Below are 22,958 nucleotides of genomic sequence, written 5' to 3'. Positions count from 1 at the left end.
ACGACTTGCCTGAGGGAAGCGGAAGGGCATCAGGGTCAAAAGAGGAAGAACACGTGAGACTTTTACACCTGCAGGAAATATTAGGATCAACAATTACACTTAAGCTGGAGAAACATCTTTTAAACCCAAATGTCAAATATCGTAACATGAGACGAAACAGGTAAATAATAGAATGAAACGGTTCAGTCGCAGAAGAAGTCGCTGCTGCAATAAAAGTCATGCTCCATCTATGATTTATTATATTAAATCACAAGTAGATGAAGTCATTGACTGACACCTGTGATCTCACTTTAAAACCATATATTATTAATTAATTTATTCCTCTGACAGTGTTTTTCAATCTATTAGAGTTTAAAAAAATGGAAGTATGAAAGTATTCCCCGATGACATCACACTAGGATATTACCCAGCAAACACTGGGCCAAAACGCATCTAATGTCACTTTTGTCAAATTAAATCAGAGCGACTTTATTTTGTTGAACTCATTTTTAAAAAGTCAAAAAAGTGGTTTAATTTCTGCATAAACTTTGACTGGAATGAGTGTCCCTGTTGTGACGTCACTTCCTGCCATTTTCTCAGTGTAAAACTCATTTATATCTACAACAGGTATAAATGCATCAAATAAAGTAAAATTAGAAAATGGTAAAAACCTTTCAGAGGCACTTCAAATCAAACAAAGAATGGAAGAAACTCAGACTGATTTATATTCCACTTCCTTCACAGAGATCTCATTATTCAAGAGTTCAGAATGTTCAGTTTGTTTTCTAAAGAGTAATAAATACAGAGTAAAGACGTGTCACGGTCGCACGCGCGTGGCTCTTACCGCAGCCCTCGTGTCCGCACGTGTGCGGCTTCACTCCCGTGTGTTTACATAAATGTGTGTCGAGTTTCCACTGTTTGTTGTACGCGGCGTCGCAGCGCGGGAAAGAGCAGAAGAACCGCTTGTGCTTCTGCGGTTTAACCTCCATTTTGACCGCCAAAACCCGGTAGAATCCAGCGATAATAGTCTAGAACCAGAACGCCACATTTCAGCCTTCTGCTTCCGTCACCGCGGCACATCCTGTTCTCAGGGACGCAACTTCCGGTGTTTGGGTTAATTAATTATATAAAAGGCAAAATTGCGACTTACATTGGTTATAGAATTAAATTTTACCAACACAAACTCTTACATTATAGATAACAGATAATTTAAAGAGTGAAATATATTTTTAAAACTGCAGAATCGTGAGAGAAAAAGAGTTGTGACAGGATTAAATTACACTCTCAGCAAAAATAAACATATTAAAAAAAAGAATATGTGTTTTCCTCTCTGAAAATAAATCAAATTTTAAATTTTGAATCCTACTTTAGTTAACCTAATTAGTAGTAATTGACATAAGTGTTCTTCCGGTCCGGTAGGTGGCGGAAGCTTGGCAAACAGGCCGGAAGTGACGTAAACCGCAGCCATTCTGTTTTGCTGCTTGTTCGCGAGCTAAAGGTAAGTTTTTCTCCATTAAAACGAATATTAAAGTGCATAAAATACAGATTAACGTCCGCGCGCGCCTTCTCACGTCGCATTTGCGCTACAAAACAAGACAAATGACGCGTTAAACGGTCCATAACTTTAGCCTCGAATAACAGTAGCTTTATTTATGTTCCTTGTATCTTAAGTGACATACGTCGTGTTAGAACGTTACACCGCTTATATAACTTTATGGAAGCTCGTAAAAATCGGTGTAATAAACGTGTAACTGCTTTGTCATTGGCAGATTTATATGTTTTTACATGACTTTTTCAGAATCACTTGGTCTAAAGCTCCTGAGATCGTCCGGGCGTCGCCATGGTGAGTGTGGACCTGTTCTGGAGCGATTCAAAATGACAATATTGTGCATAATTAATGTTTATGGTTATTTCACACATTTACTGACACGTGACGCTGTCGGTCGCCAATCTTTAACTTGCATCTCTGTCGTCAGGGTGAGAGAAAAGGAACAAACCATTACTACCCGCCTGACTTTGATCCAGCCAAGGTTTGCACCATTTTAACGTCTCATGTTTAGATGAATCCAAAGTGAATCTGATCCGTAACCTGCGTCTTCTTCTTCTTCTTCAGCACGGGTCGCTCAATGGCTACCACAAAACTCACGCCCTCCGGGAACGGGCCAGGAAGCTGTCCCAGGGCATCCTCATCATCAGGTGAAGTTCATGTCGAGCAGCTCGTTTTCCGTGTCGCGATCGTGTGACGCTCACCCGTGTTTTGTCTCCATCAGGTTTGAGATGCCGTACAACATCTGGTGCGACGGCTGCAAGAACCACATCGGGATGGGTGAGTCCGACCTCTGACCCTTTGAGGGTCCTCCAAAGGTCACACTTTAGGATTGTACTCGGCGCTGTTGAGGTTTAAAGGACGCATCGGGCTGATTTTTTTTGACTTTTCGTCAATGTTCACGGGGTGAAAAATAGGGGGGTTGGTCCCGAGAAGAAGAAGAAAGAATAATATTCCGATGCGACAACAATGTTTCCCATTTTTCAAATATCATAAACTATACATTTTCCTACCTCATGATGTGGGTCCCTGGTCACTGACGGGTACTTTCCTTAATTTTGAGTGGGCTCCGCCCACTTTGTGTTTTTGGCCCTCTATACAGTAATAATGTTCAATGTTATATGCACGGAACATGCCAGAGATGGGGAACGTATTTGTGAGCTACTTAGCACAAACGAGCGCTTCACGGCCGTCATCCCCATGTAAAGCACTCGTTTAGTGCGCACCTTTGCACTATGTGCGCACTTTCGCAGCCGTGCTTTGCACAGCCTTACAGAACTAGTAGTCCTCTCGCCAGCTTGTGGCGCTCTGGCCTAATAAATACATGAACGTGCTGTTGTCATGGAGAAGATGGTGTAATATCCATATGTTTCCTTTTAGGGGTTCGTTACAACGCAGAGAAGAAGAAAGAAGGGAACTACTACACCACGCCCATCTACAGGTAACACCACGCCCATCTACAGGTAACACCACGCCCATCTACAGGTAACACCACGCCCATCTACAGGTAACACCACGCCCATCTACAGGTAACACAGTGACACCTCGCTGTGGTCAGGGCCGGTACTGCAGGCCTTCGGGTTTAAGCTGACGTTTAGAAGACCACGATGAAGACGAGAGACAATAAGATGCTGTATTATTATGACTCATTTGTGATTCATGTGTGTGTTTGTGTGTGATTCATGTGTGTGTTTGTGTGTGTGATTCATGTGTGTGTTTGTGTGTGTGATTCATGTGTGTGTTTGTGTGTTTCCTCCAGGTTCAGGATGAAGTGTCATCTCTGTGTGAACTACATCGAGATGCAGACGGATCCTCAGAACTGTGACTATGTGATCGTGAGCGGCGCTCAGAGGAAAGAAGAGCGCTGGGACATGGAGGAGAACGAGCAGATCCTCACCACAGGTACAAGGGTCAGAGGAGGCAGAGGGTCAGAGGAGGCAGAGGAGGCAGAGGGGCAGAGGAGGCAGAGGGTCAGAGGAGGCAGAGGAGGAGAGGAGAGGGTCAGAGGAGGCAGAGGAGGCAGAGGGTCAGAGGGTCAGAGGAGGCAGAGGGTCAGAGGAGGCAGAGGAGGCAGAGGGTCAGAGGAGGCAGAGGAGGGTCAGAGGAGGAGAGGAGAGGGTCAGAGGAGGCAGAGGAGGCAGAGGGTCAGAGGAGGCAGAGGGTCAGAGGAGGGTCAGAGGGTCAGAGGGGTCAGAGGAGTGACTGTGTGCTGCTGCTCCCTCAGAACACTCTGAGAAGCAGAAGCTGGAGACAGACGCCATGTTTAAACTGGACCACGGCGGTAAAGACAAAGAGAAGCTGAAGAGAGCGCTGCCGTCTCTGTCCGAGATCCAGGACCTTCAGGCCGGATGGAAGGATGACTACCAGCTCAACTGCAACCTGCGCAAGAAGTTCAGGGTACGACCAGCAGGAGGCGCCACAACGCATCACTCTGCAGCCAGCAGGAGGCGCCGCGCGGTCAGACCGTAACTCCTCCCTCTGGGGCCAGCAGGAGGCGCGGTCAGACCGTAACTCCTCCCTCTGGGGCCAGCAGGAGGCGCGGTCAGACCGTAACTCCTCCCTCTGCAGCCAGCAGGAGGCGCTGTAACAGTCTGTGGTTGTTTTCCAGACGGAGAAGAAGGTTTTCGCTGAACAGGAAGTGAAGGACGACGTGGTCAGAGCCAGAACAAACCTGTCCATTCCTCTGCTCCCCGAGAGAGAAGAAGACAAGAGACTGGCTGCGCTGCTCGCCTACGCCACCCCAGACTGTGAGGACGCCCGCAGTACTGCACCCAGCACACAAACACAGCAGTACTAGTACTAATACTAGTATTTATGTCCTGATACTGCAGAGATGAAACACAATCATCAGGACTCGTCACATCTAAAACTGTAAATGTATTTTGAACATCGTTATCTGGACTTCACAAACTCAAACTCTAAAACAGCTTTTACAACAAAGACAGTGACATTATTCACTCAAAATGTCAAAGAATAACACATTATTTCAGACCAACTTTATTTGGTTGATCATGTATTTAGAACATGTCGATGTATGAAATAATCGTTTTACTTTTTTACATTTTATATAGATATTTAATAAATAATCATGAGCTTATCCAGCAGTTTCTTTATAAACTGGGCGTGTCACAAGTTTGAGTTTTCAGTCGTTTCAGAGTTTCAAACATCCGTCTGAAGGAGGCGCTAAACAAACTGAAACTAACACAAACTACATGTGAAATTGTCTAAAACACAAAATAACACTGCACATATTTATATATTATATGATATATTACATATATCATATAATAACTTTGGAGCAAACACTTGAACTACAATAAAACGTGTCTTCCTCAGCGTTTGACGACCGGCAGCGCAGCAAGCGTCGTGAGATCTCCAGCCGCTCGTGGTTCAGCTCCTCGTCGCCTCCTGCAGGAGGCGCCGCGGCCGCTCTGCTGCACAGACTGGGACAGAGGGGCAAAGAGGCGGCGGCGGCTAAAGCACTGCGCCCGACTCCTGCGGCACTGATCCGAAAACGGACCACTGCCACGGCGAACGGGCCCAAGAACACAGCAACGAGGGCAGCGGCTTCAGACTGCGAGCGAGGAGGAGGAGGAGGAGGAGGAGGAGCAGGAGAAGGAGGAGCAAGAGGAGAAGGAGGAGCTAGAGGAGAAGGAGGAGCTAGAGGAGAAGGAGGAGCTAGAGGAGAAGGAGGAGCTAGAGGAGAAGGAGGAGCTAGAGGAGAAGGAGGAGTTAGAGGAGAAGGAAGAGTTAGAGGAGAAGGAAGAGTTAGAGGAGAAGGAAGAGTTAGAGGAGAAGGAGGAGTTAGAGGAGAAGGAGGAGTTAGAGGAGAAGGAGGAGTTAGAGGAGAAGGAGGAGTTAGAGGAGAAGGAGGAGTTAGAGGAGAAGGAGGAGCTAGAGGAGAAGGAGGAGTTAGAGGAGAAGGAGGAGCTAGAGGAGAAGGAGGAGCTAGAGGAGAAGGAGGAGCTAGAGGAGAAGGAGGAGTTAGAGGAGAAGGAGGAGTTAGAGGAGAAGGAGGAGTTAGAGGAGAAGGAGGAGCTAGAGGAGAAGGAGGAGCTAGAGGAGAAGGAGGAGCTAGAGGAGAAGGAGGAGCTAGAGGAGAAGGAGGAGTTAGAGGAGAAGGAGGAGTTAGAGGAGAAGGAGGAGTTAGAGGAGAAGGAGGAGCTAGAGGAGAAGGAGGAGCTAGAGGAGAAGGAGGAGTTAGAGGAGAAGGAGGAGCTAGAGGAAAAGGAGGAGTTAGAGGAAGGAGGAGTTAGAGGAGAAGGAGGAGTTAGAGGAGAAGGAGGAGCTAGAGGAGAAGGAGGAGTTAGAGGAGAAGGAGGAGTTAGAGGAGAAGGAGGAGCTAGAGGAGAAGGAGGAGCTAGAGGAGAAGGAGGAGCTAGAGGAGAAGGAGGAGTTAGAGGAGAAGGAGGAGTTAGAGGAGAAGGAGGAGCTAGAGGAGGAGTTAGAGGAGAAGGAGGAGCTAGAGGAGAAGGAGGAGTTGGAGGAGAAGGAGGAGTTGGAGGAGAAGGAGGAGTTGGAGGAGAAGGAGGAGCTGGAGGAGAAGGAGGAGCTGGAGGAGAAGGAGGAGCTAGAGGAGAAGGAGGAGCTAGAGGAGAAGGAGGAGCTAGAGGAGAAGGAGGAGCTAGAGGAGAAGGAGGAGTTAGAGGAGAAGGAGGAGCAGGAGAAGGAGGAGTTAGAGGAGAAGGAGGAGGAGGAGAAGGAGGAGTTAGAGGAAGAGCAGAAGAACGAGAGGAGGAGAAACAAAATGGACTGTTGAACATCTGGGATAGAAATGGCAGTTGCCGTGGAAACGCGTCTCTGGTCGCCGACTACAGCGACTCGGACTCGGACGGACAGACGAACATCGGGATTTGAAGCGTTGTCACGGATACGACAGAACAATGAAGATTAAAAGTCTTTAAAACACTGAACGTCTCATGTTCAGCTGTCGTTTCCACGGAGACGAAGCTGTTTCTAGGTGATACTTATATACAATGTTTATAATGTGTAATAAATGTTTAAAGAATTCAAATGATCTTTTCTCACGTCATTACAGAGTTTTGTTTGTAGAATAAGGAATAAAAAAGGTTAAAATGACAAAAAGAAATCAAAAGAAACACAATCGTGAAACGGATTAATTTAAATAAAAGTCGTATTTGGTCCAAAGTCGGTCAAATTTGTCCATTTCCAAATGAAGTCTGCTCTGTTTGCCTGATGTCTGTCCCTCTCTGTCCAGTCCTGCTCGTGTCATTGATCAAAAATGTCAAAAAGTCATGATTTTGCCGACAAAACGATGAATATGTCGTTTGTTATTTATTTGAACATTTTTAACTTTGACATAAAAACCGCAGCGTGACAAATGTTTTCAGTTGAATGTCACGATTATTTAGAACAATGACTCCTGCACTGTCAAAATGAACCTGGTATTTCCTCTAATGTTTGTGATAAAAACATGTAATAAATGTATAATTAAACACATTTTCTACTGTTTTAAAGCTTGATTTGGCAGATTGTTTCTTTGTCTGGACATTAGTTTAAAATGTATATTTTGTTCCATAATTGTTCGTCTCGTTTGAGGCTTGAGCTCTGAAATAATCCACAAAAGCAAAATACAATAAAATAAAACATCATTTTTACTTTATTTAAGCTATTTTTTTTTAATCCTTTTTTAAAATAAATCAACTCAACTTTCTTTGATGTGTTTTATTTATTTGAGCTCTTGTCAATTTTTAATTTATGATTTATTAATTATTTTAAGTAATAAACCAAATATGTTAAAAAGTCGCCCAAAAGATCCCAAAAACTTATACTTATATTATTTTTTTTCACATGTTTGAAAAGGTCACGTCGTATTTCAGATTTCCACATTTTTGTTACTGACTAAAGTAATAATTTAAATCACATTTATAAATTTGATTAAAAACAAAGCCCTAATTTTAAGTGAAAGAAATCAGAAAATGAGACTTTTTGTCCTGAAAGATTTTCCTTTTGACGAGAGTTTTTCGTTTATTTTTGATCATTTTAGTTCATTTTAGTTCATTTTAGTTTATTTTAGTTTAATTTAGTTTGTAGGAAAGCTTTCTGGAAGTTTAAATATAAAGTGTAAATATGTAGTTTGTGATTCACTGTAATTCTGGAAAGTTCTGATCTTTGGCCTCCAAATGTCAATATTCAGTCACAAAGACCAAAGACCAGACCAGGATCCAGACCAGGGACTAGACCAGGGACTAGACCAGAGACTAGACCAGAGACTAGACCAGGATCCAGACCAGGGACTAGACCAGGGACTAGACCAGAGACTAGACCAGAGACTAGACCAGGATCCAGACCAGGGACTAGACCAGGGACTAGACCAGGGACTAGACTAGAGACTAGACCAGGATCCAGACCAGGATCTAGACCAGGATCTAGACCAGGAACTAGACCAGGGACTAGACCAGAGACTAGACCAGGGACTAGACCAGAGACTAGACCAGGGACTAGACCAGGATCCAGACCAGGGACTAGACCAGGGACTAGACCAGGGACTAGACCAGAGACTAGACCAGAGACTAGACCAGGATCCAGACCAGGGACTAGACCAGGGACTAGACCAGGATCCAGACCAGGAACTAGACCAGGGACTAGACCAGAGACTAGACCAGGGACTAGACCAGAGACTAGACCAGGGACTAGACCAGGGACTAGACCAGAGACTAGACCAGAGACTAGACCAGGATCCAGACCAGGGACTAGACCAGGGACTAGACCAGGATCTAGACCAGGAACTAGACCAGGGACTAGACCAGAGACTAGACCAGGGACTAGACCAGAGACTAGACCAGGGACTAGACCAGGATCCAGACCAGGGACTAGACCAGGGACTAGACCAGGGACTAGACCAGAGACTAGACCAGAGACTAGACCAGGATCCAGACCAGGGACTAGACCAGGGACTAGACCAGGATCCAGACCAGGGACTAGACCAGGGACTAGACCAGGGACTAGACCAGGGACTAGACTAGAGACTAGACCAGGATCCAGACCAGGATCTAGACCAGGATCTAGACCAGGAACTAGACCAGGGACTAGACCAGAGACTAGACCAGGGACTAGACCAGAGACTAGACCAGGGACTAGACCAGAGACTAGACCAGGGACTAGACCAGGGACTAGACCAGAGACTAGACCAGGATCCAGACCAGGGACTAGACCAGGGACTAGACCAGGGACTAGACCAGAGAATAGACCAGAGACTAGACCAGAGACTAGACCAGGATCCAGACCAGGGACTAGACCAGAGACTAGACCAGAGACTAAATCAGGATCCAGACCAGGGACTAGACCAGGATCCAGACCAGGGACTAGACCAGAGACTAGACCAAAGACCAGACCAGGATCCAGACCAGGGACTAGACCAGGGACTAGACCAGGGACTAGACCAGAGACTAGACCAGGATCCAGACCAGGGACTAGACCAGGGACTAGACCAGAGACTAGACCAGAGACTAGACCAGGATCCAGACCAGAGACTAGACCAAAGACTAGACCAGAGACTAGACCAGAGACTAGACCAGAGACTAGACCAGGGACTAGACCAGGGACTAGACCAGGGACTAGACCAGAGACTAGACCAGGATCCAGACCAGGGACTAGACCAGGGACTAGACCAGAGACTAGACCAGAGACTATACCAGGATCCAGACCAGGGACTAGACCAGAGACTAGAGCAGAGACTAGACATGAGACTAGACCAGGATCCAGACCAGGGACTAGACCAGGATCCAGACCAGAGACTAGACCAGGGACTAGACCAGAGACTAGACCAGGATCCAGACCAGGGACTAGACCAGGGACTAGACCAGGGACTAGACCAGAGACTAGACCAGAGACTATACCAGGATCCAGACCAGGGACTAGACCAGGGACTAGACTAGAGACTAGACCAGGATCCAGACCAGGATCTAGACCAGGATCTAGACCAGGAACTAGACCAGGGACTAGACCAGAGACTAGACCAGGGACTAGACCAGAGACTAGACCAGGGACTAGACCAGGATCCAGACCAGGGACTAGACCAGGGACTAGACCAGGGACTAGACCAGAGACTAGACCAGAGACTAGACCAGGATCCAGACCAGGGACTAGACCAGGGACTAGACCAGGATCCAGACCAGGGACTAGACCAGGGACTAGACCAGGGACTAGACCAGGGACTAGACTAGAGACTAGACCAGGATCCAGACCAGGATCTAGACCAGGATCTAGACCAGGAACTAGACCAGGGACTAGACCAGAGACTAGACCAGGGACTAGACCAGAGACTAGACCAGGGACTAGACCAGAGACTAGACCAGGGACTAGACCAGGGACTAGACCAGAGACTAGACCAGGATCCAGACCAGGGACTAGACCAGGGACTAGACCAGGGACTAGACCAGAGAATAGACCAGAGACTAGACCAGAGACTAGACCAGGATCCAGACCAGGGACTAGACCAGAGACTAGACCAGAGACTAAATCAGGATCCAGACCAGGGACTAGACCAGGATCCAGACCAGGGACTAGACCAGAGACTAGACCAAAGACCAGACCAGGATCCAGACCAGGGACTAGACCAGGGACTAGACCAGGGACTAGACCAGAGACTAGACCAGGGACTAGACCAGAGACTAGACCAGGGACTAGACCAGAGACTAGACCAGGGACTAGACCAGGGACTAGACCAGAGACTAGACCAGGATCCAGACCAGGGACTAGACCAGGGACTAGACCAGGGACTAGACCAGAGAATAGACCAGAGACTAGACCAGAGACTAGACCAGGATCCAGACCAGGGACTAGACCAGAGACTAGACCAGAGACTAAATCAGGATCCAGACCAGGGACTAGACCAGGATCCAGACCAGGGACTAGACCAGGGACTAGACCAGAGACTAGACCAGAGACTAGACCAGGATCCAGACCAGAGACTAGACCAAAGACTAGACCAGAGACTAGACCAGAGACTAGACCAGAGACTAGACCAGGGACTAGACCAGGGACTAGACCAGGGACTAGACCAGAGACTAGACCAGGATCCAGACCAGGGACTAGACCAGGGACTAGACCAGAGACTAGACCAGAGACTATACCAGGATCCAGACCAGGGACTAGACCAGAGACTAGACCAGAGACTATACCAGGATCCAGACCAGGGACTAGACCAGAGACTAGAGCAGAGACTAGACATGAGACTAGACCAGGATCCAGACCAGGGACTAGACCAGGATCCAGACCAGAGACTAGACCAGGGACTAGACCAGAGACTAGACCAGGATCCAGACCAGGGACTAGACCAGGGACTAGACCAGGGACTAGACCAGAGACTAGACCAGAGACTATACCAGGATCCAGACCAGGGACTAGACCAGGGACTAGACCAGAGACTAGAGCAGAGACTAGACATGAGACTAGACCAGGATCCAGACCAGGGACTAGACCAGGATCCAGACCAGAGACTAGACCAGAGACTAGACCAAAGAACAGACCAGAGACTAGACCAGGATCCAGACCAGAGACTAGACCAGGGACTAGAGCAGGGACTAGACTAGAGACTAGACCAGGATCCAGACCAGGATCTAGACCAGGATCTAGACCAGGAACTAGACCAGGGACTAGACCAGAGACTAGACCAGGGACTAGACCAGGGACTAGACCAGAGACTAGACCAGGGACTAGACCAGAGACTAGACCAGAGACTAGACCAGAGACTTGACCAGGATCCAGACCAGGGACTAGACCAGGGACTAGACCAGGGACTAGACTAGAGACTAGACCAGGATCCAGACCAGGATCTAGACCAGGATCTAGACCAGGAACTAGACCAGGGACTAGACCAGAGACTAGACCAGGGACTAGACCAGGGACTAGACCAGAGACTAGACCAGGGACTAGACCAGAGACTAGACCAGAGACTAGACCAGGATCCAGACCAGGGACTAGACCAGGGACTAGACCAGGATCCAGACCAGGGACTAGACCAGGGACTAGACCAGGGACTAGACCAGGGACTAGACCAGGGACTAGACTAGAGACTAGACCAGGATCCAGACCAGGATCTAGACCAGGATCTAGACCAGGAACTAGACCAGGGACTAGACCAGAGACTAAACCAGGGACTAGACCAGGGCCTAGACCAGAGACTAGACCAGGGACTAGACCAGAGACTAGACCAGGGACTAGACCAGGGACTAGACCAGAGACTAGACCAGGATCCAGACCAGGGACTAGACCAGGGACTAGACCAGGGACTAGACCAGAGAATAGACCAGAGACTAGACCAGAGACTAGACCAGGATCCAGACCAGGGACTAGACCAGAGACTAGACCACAGACTAAATCAGGATCCAGACCAGGGACTAGACCAGGATCCAGACCAGGGACTAGTCCAGAGACTAGACCAGGGACTAGACCAGGATCCAGACCAGGGACTAGACCAGAGACTAGACCAGAGACTAGACCAGAGACTAGACCAGAGACTAGACCAGGATCCAGACCAGGGACTAGACCAGGGACTAGACCAGAGACTAGTCCAGAGACTAGACCAGAGACTAGACCAGGATCCAGACCAGGGACTAGACCAGGATCCAGACCAGGGACTAGACCAGAGACTAGACCAGGGACTAGACCAGGATCCAGACCAGGGACTAGACCAGGGACTAGACCAGAGACAAGACCAGAGACTAGACCAGAGACTAGTCCAGAGACTAGACCAGAGACTAGACCAGGATCCAGACCAGGGACTAGAACAGGGACTAGACCAGAGACTAGACCAGAGACTAGACCAGAGACTAGACCAGAGACTAGACCAGGATCCAGACCAGGGACTAGACCAGGATCCAGACCAGAGACTAGACCAAAGACTAGACCAGAGACTAGACCAAAGAACAGACCAGAGACTTGACCAGGATCCAGACCAGGGACTAGACCAGGGACTAGACCAGGGACTAGACCAGGGACTAGACTAGAGACTAGACCAGGATCCAGACCAGGATCTAGACCAGGATCTAGACCAGGAACTAGACCAGGGACTAGACCAGAGACTAGACCAGGGACTAGACCACAGACTAGACCAGGGACTAGACCAGAGACTAGACCAGGGACTAGACCAGGGACTAGACCAGAGACTAGACCAGGGACTAGACCAGGGACTAGACCAGGGACTAGACCAGGGACTAGACCAGGGACTAGACCAGAGACTAGACCAGAGACTAGACCAGAGACTAGACCAGGATCCAGACCAGGGACTAGACCAGGGACTAGACCAGGGACTAGACCAGAGACTAGACCAGAGACTAGACCAGGATCCAGACCAGGGACTAGACCAGGGACTAGACCAGGATCCAGACCAGGGACTAGACCAGAGACTAGACCAGGATCTAGACCAGGATCCAGACCAGGGACTAGACCAGAGATTAGACCAGAGACTAGACCAGGATCTAGACCAGGATCTAGACCAGGGACTAGACCAGAGACTAGACCAGAGACTAGACCAAAGACCAGACCAGAGACTAGACCAGGGACTAGACCAGGGACTAGACCAGAGACTAGACCAGAGACTAGACCAGAGACTAGACCAGGATCCAGACCAGGGACTAGACCAGGGACTAGACCAGGATCCAGACCAGGGACTAGACCAGAGACTAGACCAGGATCTAGACCAGGATCCAGACCAGGGACTAGACCAGAGATTAGACCAGAGACTAGACCAGGATCTAGACCAGGATCTAGACCAGGGACTAGACCAGAGACTAGACCAGAGACTAGACCAAAGACCAGACCAGAGACTAGACCAGGGACTAGACCAGGGACTAGACCAGAGACTAGACCAGAGACTAGACCAGGGACTAGACCAGGGACTAGACCAGGGACTAGACTAGAGACTAGACCAGGATCCAGACCAGGATCTAGACCAGGATCTAGACCAGGAACTAGACCAGGGACTAGACCAGAGACTAGACCAGGGACTAGACCAGAGACTAGACCAGGGACTAGACCAGGGACTAGACCAGAGACTAGACCAGGATCCAGACCAGGGACTAGACCAGGGACTAGACCAGGGACTAGACCAGAGACTAGACCAGGATCTAGACCAGGATCCAGACCAGGGACTAGACCAGTCGACTAGACCAGGGACTAGACCAGAGACTAGACCAGAGACTAGACCAGAGACTAGACCAGAGACTAGACCAGGATCCAGACCAGGGACTAGACCAGAGACTAGACCAGGATCCAGACCAGGGACTAGACCAGAGACTAGACCAGGATCTAGACCAGGATCCAGACCAGGGACTAGACCAGAGACTAGACCAGAGACTAGACCAGGATCTAGACCAGGATCTAGACCAGGGACTAGACCAGAGACTAGACCAGAGACTAGACCAAAGACCAGACCAGAGACTTGACCAGGATCCAGACCAGGGACTAGACCAGGGACTAGACCAGAGACTAGTCCAGAGACTAGACCAGAGACTAGACCAGGATCTAGACCAGGGACTAGACCAGGGACTAGACCAGAGACTAGACCAGAGACTAGACCAGAGACTAGACCAGGATCCAGACCAGGGACTAGACCAGGATCCAGACCAGAGACTAGACCAAAGACTAGACCAAAGACTAGACCAGAGACTAGACCAAAGAACAGACCAGAGACTTGACCAGGATCCAGACCAGGGACTAGACCAGGGACTAGACCAGGATCCAGACCAGGATCTAGACCAGGGACTAGACCAGGGACTAGACCAGAGACTAGACCAGAGACTAGACCAGAGACTAGACCAGGATCCAGACCAGGGACTAGACCAGGATCCAGACCAGAGACTAGACCAGAGACTAGACCAGGATCCAGACCAGGGACTAGACCAGGGACTAGACCAGAGACTAGTCCAGAGACTAGACCAGAGACTAGACCAGGATCCAGACCAGGGACTAGACCAGGATCCAGACCAGGGACTAGACCAGAGACTAGACCAGGGACTAGACCAGGATCCAGACCAGGGACTAGACCAGGGACTAGACCAGAGACTAGACCAGAGACTAGACCAGAGACTAGTCCAGAGACTAGACCAGAGACTAGACCAGAGACTAGACCAGAGACTAGACCAGAGACTAGACCAGGATCCAGACCAGGGACTAGACCAGGATCCAGACCAGAGACTAGACCAAAGACTAGACCAGAGACTAGACCAAAGAACAGACCAGAGACTTGACCAGGATCCAGACCAGGGACTAGACCAGGGACTAGACCAGGGACTAGACCAGGGACTAGACTAGAGACTAGACCAGGATCCAGACCAGGATCTAGACCAGGATCTAGACCAGGAACTAGACCAGGGACTAGACCAGAGACTAGACCAGAGACTAGACCAGGATCTAGACCAGGATCTAGACCAGGGACTAGACCAGAGACTAGTCCAGAGACTAGACCAGAGACTAGACCAGGATCCAGACCAGGGACTAGACCAGGATCCAGACCAGGGACTAGACCAGAGACTAGACCAGGGACTAGACCAGGATCCAGACCAGGGACTAGACCAGGGACTAGACCAGAGACTAGACCAGAGACTAGACCAGGGACTAGTCCAGAGACTAGACCAGAGACTAGACCAGAGACTAGACCAGAGACTAGACCAGAGACTAGACCAGGATCCAGACCAGGGACTAGACCAGGATCCAGACCAGAGACTAGACCAAAGACTAGACCAGAGACTAGACCAAAGAACAGACCAGAGACTTGACCAGGATCCAGACCAGGGACTAGACCAGGGACTAGACCAGGGACTAGACCAGGGACTAGACTAGAGACTAGACCAGGATCCAGACCAGGATCTAGACCAGGATCTAGACCAGGAACTAGACCAGGGACTAGACCAGAGACTAGACCAGAGACTAGACCAGGATCTAGACCAGGATCTAGACCAGGGACTAGACCAGAGACTAGACCAGAGACTAGACCAAAGACCAGACCAGAGACTAGACCAGGGACTAGACCAGGGACTAGACCAGAGACTAGACCAGAGACTAGACCAGAGACTAGACCAGGATCCAGACCAGGGACTAGACCAGGGACTAGACCAGGATCCAGACCAGGGACTAGACCAGAGACTAGACCAGGATCTAGACCAGGATCCAGACCAGGGACTAGACCAGAGATTAGACCAGAGACTAGACCAGGATCTAGACCAGGATCTAGACCAGGGACTAGACCAGAGACTAGACCAGAGACTAGACCAAAGACCAGACCAGAGACTAGACCAGGGACTAGACCAGGGACTAGACCAGAGACTAGACCAGAGACTAGACCAGGGACTAGACCAGGGACTAGACCAGGGACTAGACTAGAGACTAGACCAGGATCCAGACCAGGATCTAGACCAGGATCTAGACCAGGAACTAGACCAGGGACTAGACCAGAGACTAGACCAGGGACTAGACCAGAGACTAGACCAGGGACTAGACCAGGGACTAGACCAGAGACTAGACCAGGATCCAGACCAGGGACTAGACCAGGGACTAGACCAGGGACTAGACCAGAGACTAGACCAGGATCTAGACCAGGATCCAGACCAGGGACTAGACCAGTCGACTAGACCAGGGACTAGACCAGAGACTAGACCAGAGACTAGACCAGAGACTAGACCAGAGACTAGACCAGGATCCAGACCAGGGACTAGACCAGAGACTAGACCAGGATCCAGACCAGGGACTAGACCAGAGACTAGACCAGGATCTAGACCAGGATCCAGACCAGGGACTAGACCAGAGACTAGACCAGAGACTAGACCAGGATCTAGACCAGGATCTAGACCAGGGACTAGACCAGAGACTAGACCAGAGACTAGACCAAAGACCAGACCAGAGACTTGACCAGGATCCAGACCAGGGACTAGACCAGGGACTAGACCAGGGACTAGACCAGAGACTAGACCAGAGACTAGACCAGAGACTAGACCAGAGACTAGACCAGGATCCAGACCAGGGACTAGACCAGGATCCAGACCAGAGACTAGACCAAAGACTAGACCAGAGACTAGACCAAAGAACAGACCAGAGACTTGACCAGGATCCAGACCAGGGACTAGACCAGGGACTAGACCAGGGACTAGACCAGGGACTAGACTAGAGACTAGACCAGGATCCAGACCAGGATCTAGACCAGGATCTAGACCAGGAACTAGACCAGGGACTAGACCAGAGACTAGACCAGAGACTAGACCAGGATCTAGACCAGGATCTAGACCAGGGACTAGACCAGAGACTAGACCAGAGACTAGACCAAAGACCAGACCAGAGACTAGACCAGGGACTAGACCAGGGACTAGACCAGAGACTAGACCAGAGACTAGACCAGAGACTAGACCAGAGACTAGACCAGAGACTAGACCAGGATCCAGACCAGGGACTAGACCAGGGACTAGACCAGGATCCAGACCAGGGACTAGACCAGAGACTAGACCAGGATCTAGACCAGGATCCAGACCAGGGACTAGACCAGAGATTAGACCAGAGACTAGACCAGGATCTAGACCAGGATCTAGACCAGGGACTAGACCAGAGACTAGACCAGAGACTAGACCAAAGACCAGACCAGAGACTAGACCAGGGACTAGACCAGGGACTAGACCAGAGACTAGACCAGAGACTAGACCAGGGACTAGACCAGGGACTAGACCAGGGACTAGACTAGAGACTAGACCAGGATCCAGACCAGGATCTAGACCAGGATCTAGACCAGGAACTAGACCAGGGACTAGACCAGAGACTAGACCAGGGACTAGACCAGAGACTAGACCAGGGACTAGACCAGGGACTAGACCAGAGACTAGACCAGGATCCAGACCAGGGACTAGACCAGGGACTAGACCAGGGACTAGACCAGAGACTAGACCAGGATCTAGACCAGGATCCAGACCAGGGACTAGACCAGTCGACTAGACCAGGGACTAGACCAGAGACTAGACCAGAGACTAGACCAGAGACTAGACCAGAGACTAGACCAGGATCCAGACCAGGGACTAGACCAGAGACTAGACCAGGATCCAGACCAGGGACTAGACCAGAGACTAGACCAGGATCTAGACCAGGATCCAGACCAGGGACTAGACCAGAGACTAGACCAGAGACTAGACCAGGATCTAGACCAGGATCTAGACCAGGGACTAGACCAGAGACTAGACCAGAGACTAGACCAAAGACCAGACCAGAGACTTGACCAGGATCCAGACCAGGGACTAGACCAGGGACTAGACCAGGGACTAGACCAGAGACTAGACCAGAGACTAGACCAGAGACTAGACCAGAGACTAGACCAGGATCCAGACCAGGGACTAGACCAGGATCCAGACCAGAGACTAGACCAAAGACTAGACCAGAGACTAGACCAAAGAACAGACCAGAGACTTGACCAGGATCCAGACCAGGGACTAGACCAGGGACTAGACCAGGGACTAGACCAGGGACTAGACTAGAGACTAGACCAGGATCCAGACCAGGATCTAGACCAGGATCTAGACCAGGAACTAGACCAGGGACTAGACCAGAGACTAGACCAGAGACTAGACCAGGATCTAGACCAGGATCTAGACCAGGGACTAGACCAGAGACTAGACCAGAGACTAGACCAAAGACCAGACCAGAGACTAGACCAGGGACTAGACCAGGGACTAGACCAGAGACTAGACCAGAGACTAGACCAGAGACTAGACCAGGATCCAGACCAGGGACTAGACCAGGGACTAGACCAGGATCCAGACCAGGGACTAGACCAGAGACTAGACCAGGATCTAGACCAGGATCCAGACCAGGGACTAGACCAGAGATTAGACCAGAGACTAGACCAGGATCTAGACCAGGATCTAGACCAGGGACTAGACCAGAGACTAGACCAGAGACTAGACCAAAGACCAGACCAGAGACTAGACCAGGGACTAGACCAGGGACTAGACCAGAGACTAGACCAGAGACTAGACCAGGGACTAGACCAGGGACTAGACCAGGGACTAGACTAGAGACTAGACCAGGATCCAGACCAGGATCTAGACCAGGATCTAGACCAGGAACTAGACCAGGGACTAGACCAGAGACTAGACCAGGGACTAGACCAGAGACTAGACCAGGGACTAGACCAGGGACTAGACCAGAGACTAGACCAGGATCCAGACCAGGGACTAGACCAGGGACTAGACCAGGGACTAGACCAGAGACTAGACCAGGATCTAGACCAGGATCCAGACCAGGGACTAGACCAGTCGACTAGACCAGGGACTAGACCAGAGACTAGACCAGAGACTAGACCAGAGACTAGACCAGAGACTAGACCAGGATCCAGACCAGGGACTAGACCAGAGACTAGACCAGGATCCAGACCAGGGACTAGACCAGAGACTAGACCAGGATCTAGACCAGGATCCAGACCAGGGACTAGACCAGAGACTAGACCAGAGACTAGACCAGGATCTAGACCAGGATCTAGACCAGGGACTAGACCAGAGACTAGACCAGAGACTAGACCAAAGACCAGACCAGAGACTTGACCAGGATCCAGACCAGGGACTAGACCAGGGACTAGACCAGAGACTAGTCCAGAGACTAGACCAGAGACTAGACCAGGATCTAGACCAGGGACTAGACCAGGGACTAGACCAGAGACTAGACCAGAGACTAGACCAGAGACTAGACCAGGATCCAGACCAGGGACTAGACCAGGATCCAGACCAGAGACTAGACCAAAGACTAGACCAAAGACTAGACCAGAGACTAGACCAAAGAACAGACCAGAGACTTGACCAGGATCCAGACCAGGGACTAGACCAGGGACTAGACCAGGATCCAGACCAGGATCTAGACCAGGGACTAGACCAGGGACTAGACCAGAGACTAGACCAGAGACTAGACCAGAGACTAGACCAGGATCCAGACCAGGGCCTAGACCAGGATCCAGACCAGAGACTAGACCAGAGACTAGACCAGGATCCAGACCAGGGACTAGACCAGGGACTAGACCAGAGACTAGTCCAGAGACTAGACCAGAGACTAGACCAGGATCCAGACCAGGGACTAGACCAGGATCCAGACCAGGGACTAGACCAGAGACTAGACCAGGGACTAGACCAGGATCCAGACCAGGGACTAGACCAGGGACTAGACCAGAGACTAGACCAGAGACTAGACCAGAGACTAGTCCAGAGACTAGAACAGAGACTAGACCAGGATCCAGACCAGGGACTAGACCAGGGACTAGACCAGAGACTAGACCAGAGACTAGACCAGAGACTAGACCAGAGACTAGACCAGGATCCAGACCAGGGACTAGACCAGGATCCAGACCAGAGACTAGACCAAAGACTAGACCAGAGACTAGACCAAAGAACAGACCAGAGACTTGACCAGGATCCAGACCAGGGACTAGACCAGGGACTAGACCAGGGACTAGACCAGGGACTAGACTAGAGACTAGACCAGGATCCAGACCAGGATCTAGACCAGGATCTAGACCAGGAACTAGACCAGGGACTAGACCAGAGACTAGACCAGAGACTAGACCAGGATCCAGACCAGGGACTAGACCAGGGACTAGACCAGGGACTAGACCAGAGACTAGACCAGAGACTAGACCAGGATCCAGACCAGGGACTAGACCAGGGACTAGACCAGGATCCAGACCAGGGACTAGACCAGAGACTAGACCAGGATCTAGACCAGGATCCAGACCAGGGACTAGACCAGAGATTAGACCAGAGACTAGACCAGGATCTAGACCAGGATCTAGACCAGGGACTAGACCAGAGACTAGACCAGTGACTAGACCAAAGACCAGACCAGAGACTAGACCAGGGACTAGACCAGGGACTAGACCAGAGACTAGACCAGATACTAGACCAGGATCCAGACCAGGGACTAGACCAGGGACTAGACCAGGATCCAGACCAGGGACTAGACCAGACACTAGACCAGGATCTAGACCAGGATCCAGACCAGGGACTAGACCAGAGATTAGACCAGAGACTAGACCAGGATCTAGACCAGGATCTAGACCAGGGACTAGACCAGAGACTAGACCAGAGACTAGACCAAAGACCAGACCAGAGACTAGACCAGGGACTAGACCAGGGACTAGACCAGAGACTAGACCAGAGACTAGACCAGGGACTAGACCAGGGACTAGACCAGGGACTAGACCAGGGACTAGACTAGAGACTAGACCAGGATCCAGACCAGGATCTAGACCAGGATCTAGACCAGGAACTAGACCAGGGACTAGACCAGAGACTAGACCAGGGACTAGACCAGAGACTAGACCAGGGACTAGACCAGAGACTAGACCAGGGACTAGACCAGGGACTAGACCAGAGACTAGACCAGGATCCAGACCAGGGACTAGATCAGGGACTAGACCAGGGACTAGACCAGAGACTAGACCAGGATCTAGACCAGGATCCAGACCAGGGACTAGACCAGTCGACTAGACCAGGGACTAGACCAGAGACTAGACTAGAGACTAGACCAGAGACTAGACCAGAGACTAGACCAGGATCCAGACCAAGGACTAGACCAGTCGACTAGACCAGGGACTAGACCAGAGACTAGACCAGAGACTAGACCAGGATCCAGACCAGGGACTAGACCAGAGACTAGACCAGGATCTAGACCAGGATCCAGACCAGGGACTAGACCAGAGACTAGACCAGAGACAAGACCAGGATCTAGACCAGGATCTAGACCAGGGACTAGACCAGAGACTAGACCAGATACTAGACCAAAGACCAGACCAGAGACTTGACCAGGATCCAGACCAGGGACTAGACCAGGGACTAGACCAGAGACTAGTCCAGAGACTAGACCAGAGACTAGACCAGGATCTAGACCAGGGACTAGACCAGGGACTAGACCAGAGACTAGACCAGAGACTAGACCAGAGACTTGACCAGGATCCAGACCAGGGACTAGACCAGGATCCAGACCAGAGACTAGACCAAAGACTAGACCAAAGACTAGACCAGAGACTAGACCAAAGAACAGACCAGAGACTTGACCAGGATCCAGACCAGGGACTAGACCAGGGACTAGACCAGGGACTAGACCAGGGACTAGACTAGAGACTAGACCAGGATCCAGACCAGGATCTAGACCAGGATCTAGACCAGGAACTAGACCAGGGACTAGACCAGAGACTAGACCAGGGACTAGACCAGGGACTAGACCACAGACTAGACCAGGGACTAGACCAGAGACTAGACCAGGGACTAGACCAGGGACTAGACCAGAGACTAGACCAGGGACTAGACCAGGGACTAGACCAGAGACTAGACCAGAGACTAGACCAGAGACTAGACCAGAGACTAGACCAGGGACTAGACCAGGGACTAGACCAGGGACTAGACCAGAGACTAGACCAGAGACTAGACCAGAGACTAGACCAGGATCCAGACCAGGGACTAGACCAGGGACTAGACCAGGGACTAGACCAGAGACTAGACCAGAGACTAGACCAGGATCCAGACCAGGGACTAGACCAGGGACTAGACCAGGATCCAGACCAGGGACTAGACCAGAGACTAGACCAGGATCTAGACCAGGATCCAGACCAGGGACTAGACCAGAGATCAGACCAGAGACTAGACCAGGATCTAGACCAGGATCTAGACCAGGGACTAGACCAGAGACTAGACCAGAGACTAGACCAAAGACCAGACCAGAGACTAGACCAGGGACAAGACCAGGGACTAGACCAGGATCCATACCAGGATCTAGACCAGGAACTAGACCAGGGACTAGACCAGAGACTAGACCAGGCACTAGACCAGGGACTAGACCAGAGACTAGACCAGGGACTAGACCAGGATCCAGACCAGGGACTAGACCAGGGACTAGACCAGGGACTAGACCAGAGACTAGACCAGAGACTAGACCAGGATCCAGACCAGGGACTAGACCAGGGACTAGACCAGGATCCAGACCAGGGACTAGACCAGGGACTAGACCAGGGACTAGACCAGGGACTAGACTAGAGACTAGACCAGGATCCAGACCAGGATCTAGACCAGGATCTAGACCAGGAACTAGACCAGGGACTAGACCAGAGACTAGACCAGGGACTAGACCAGGGACTAGACCAGAGACTAGACCAGAGACTTGACCAGAGACTAGACCAGGGACTAGACCAGAGACTAGACCAGGGACTAGACCAGGGACTAGACCACAGACTAGACCAGGATCCAGACCAGGGACTAGACCAGGGACTAGACCAGAGAATAGACCAGAGACTAGACCAGAGACTAGACCAGGATCCAGACCAGGGACTAGACCAGAGACTAGACCACAGACTAAATCAGGATCCAGACCAGGGACTAGACCAGGATCCAGACCATGGACTAGACCAGAGACTAGACCAGGGACTAGACCAGGATCCAGACCAGGGACTAGACCAGGGACT

The 22,958-nt window shown here is 50.5% G+C and overlaps 2 protein-coding genes across 2 annotated transcripts in view; one reads left to right on the top strand and one right to left on the bottom strand.

The window, feature by feature from the left end:
* LOC140377023 (transcription factor IIIA-like) overlaps window positions 1-1,049 on the bottom strand; it is a 4,669-nt gene extending 3,620 nt beyond the window's left edge. The window contains exons 1-2 of the mRNA XM_072462273.1: window positions 824-1,049; window positions 1-9 (exon numbers count right to left, since the gene is read on the bottom strand). The exon at window positions 1-9 is cut by the window's left edge and continues 273 nt beyond it. Of these exons, the coding sequence (XP_072318374.1) occupies window positions 1-9; window positions 824-968 (154 nt within the window). The 5' untranslated portion in view covers window positions 969-1,049. The remainder of the gene's footprint in view (window positions 10-823) is intronic.
* Window positions 1,050-1,424: 375 nt separating this feature from the next.
* yju2b (YJU2 splicing factor homolog B) lies at window positions 1,425-7,198 on the top strand. Its single transcript, XM_072463677.1, has 11 exons — window positions 1,425-1,477; window positions 1,778-1,822; window positions 1,956-2,009; window positions 2,093-2,175; window positions 2,250-2,305; window positions 2,906-2,966; window positions 3,285-3,427; window positions 3,750-3,922; window positions 4,134-4,272; window positions 4,862-5,733; window positions 5,864-7,198. The coding sequence occupies exons 2-11, from the start codon at window positions 1,820-1,822 to the stop codon at window positions 6,380-6,382; spliced, it is 2,103 nt and encodes a 700-aa protein (XP_072319778.1). The 5' UTR covers window positions 1,425-1,477; window positions 1,778-1,819; the 3' UTR covers window positions 6,383-7,198.
* The last annotated feature ends 15,760 nt before the right edge of the window (window positions 7,199-22,958 follow it).

Source organism: Eucyclogobius newberryi, unplaced genomic scaffold (assembly GCF_026437365.1).
Source record: "Eucyclogobius newberryi isolate DKJ021-1_F unplaced genomic scaffold, fEucNew1.0.hap1 SCAF_4, whole genome shotgun sequence".
Taxonomy (NCBI): domain Eukaryota; kingdom Metazoa; phylum Chordata; class Actinopteri; order Gobiiformes; family Gobiidae; genus Eucyclogobius; species Eucyclogobius newberryi.
Note: the sequence above shows the minus strand (reverse complement) of the source record. Positions and strands in the feature narration are given on the sequence as shown.

Bases quoted from the DNA above. Each gene is read 5' to 3' on its own strand.
- yju2b (XM_072463677.1), top strand. The intron at 2,010-2,092 runs GTTTGCACCATT...CTTCTTCTTCAG, and splicing joins CTGACTTTGATCCAGCCAAG to CACGGGTCGCTCAATGGCTA. The intron at 3,428-3,749 runs GTACAAGGGTCA...CTGCTCCCTCAG, and splicing joins CGAGCAGATCCTCACCACAG to AACACTCTGAGAAGCAGAAG.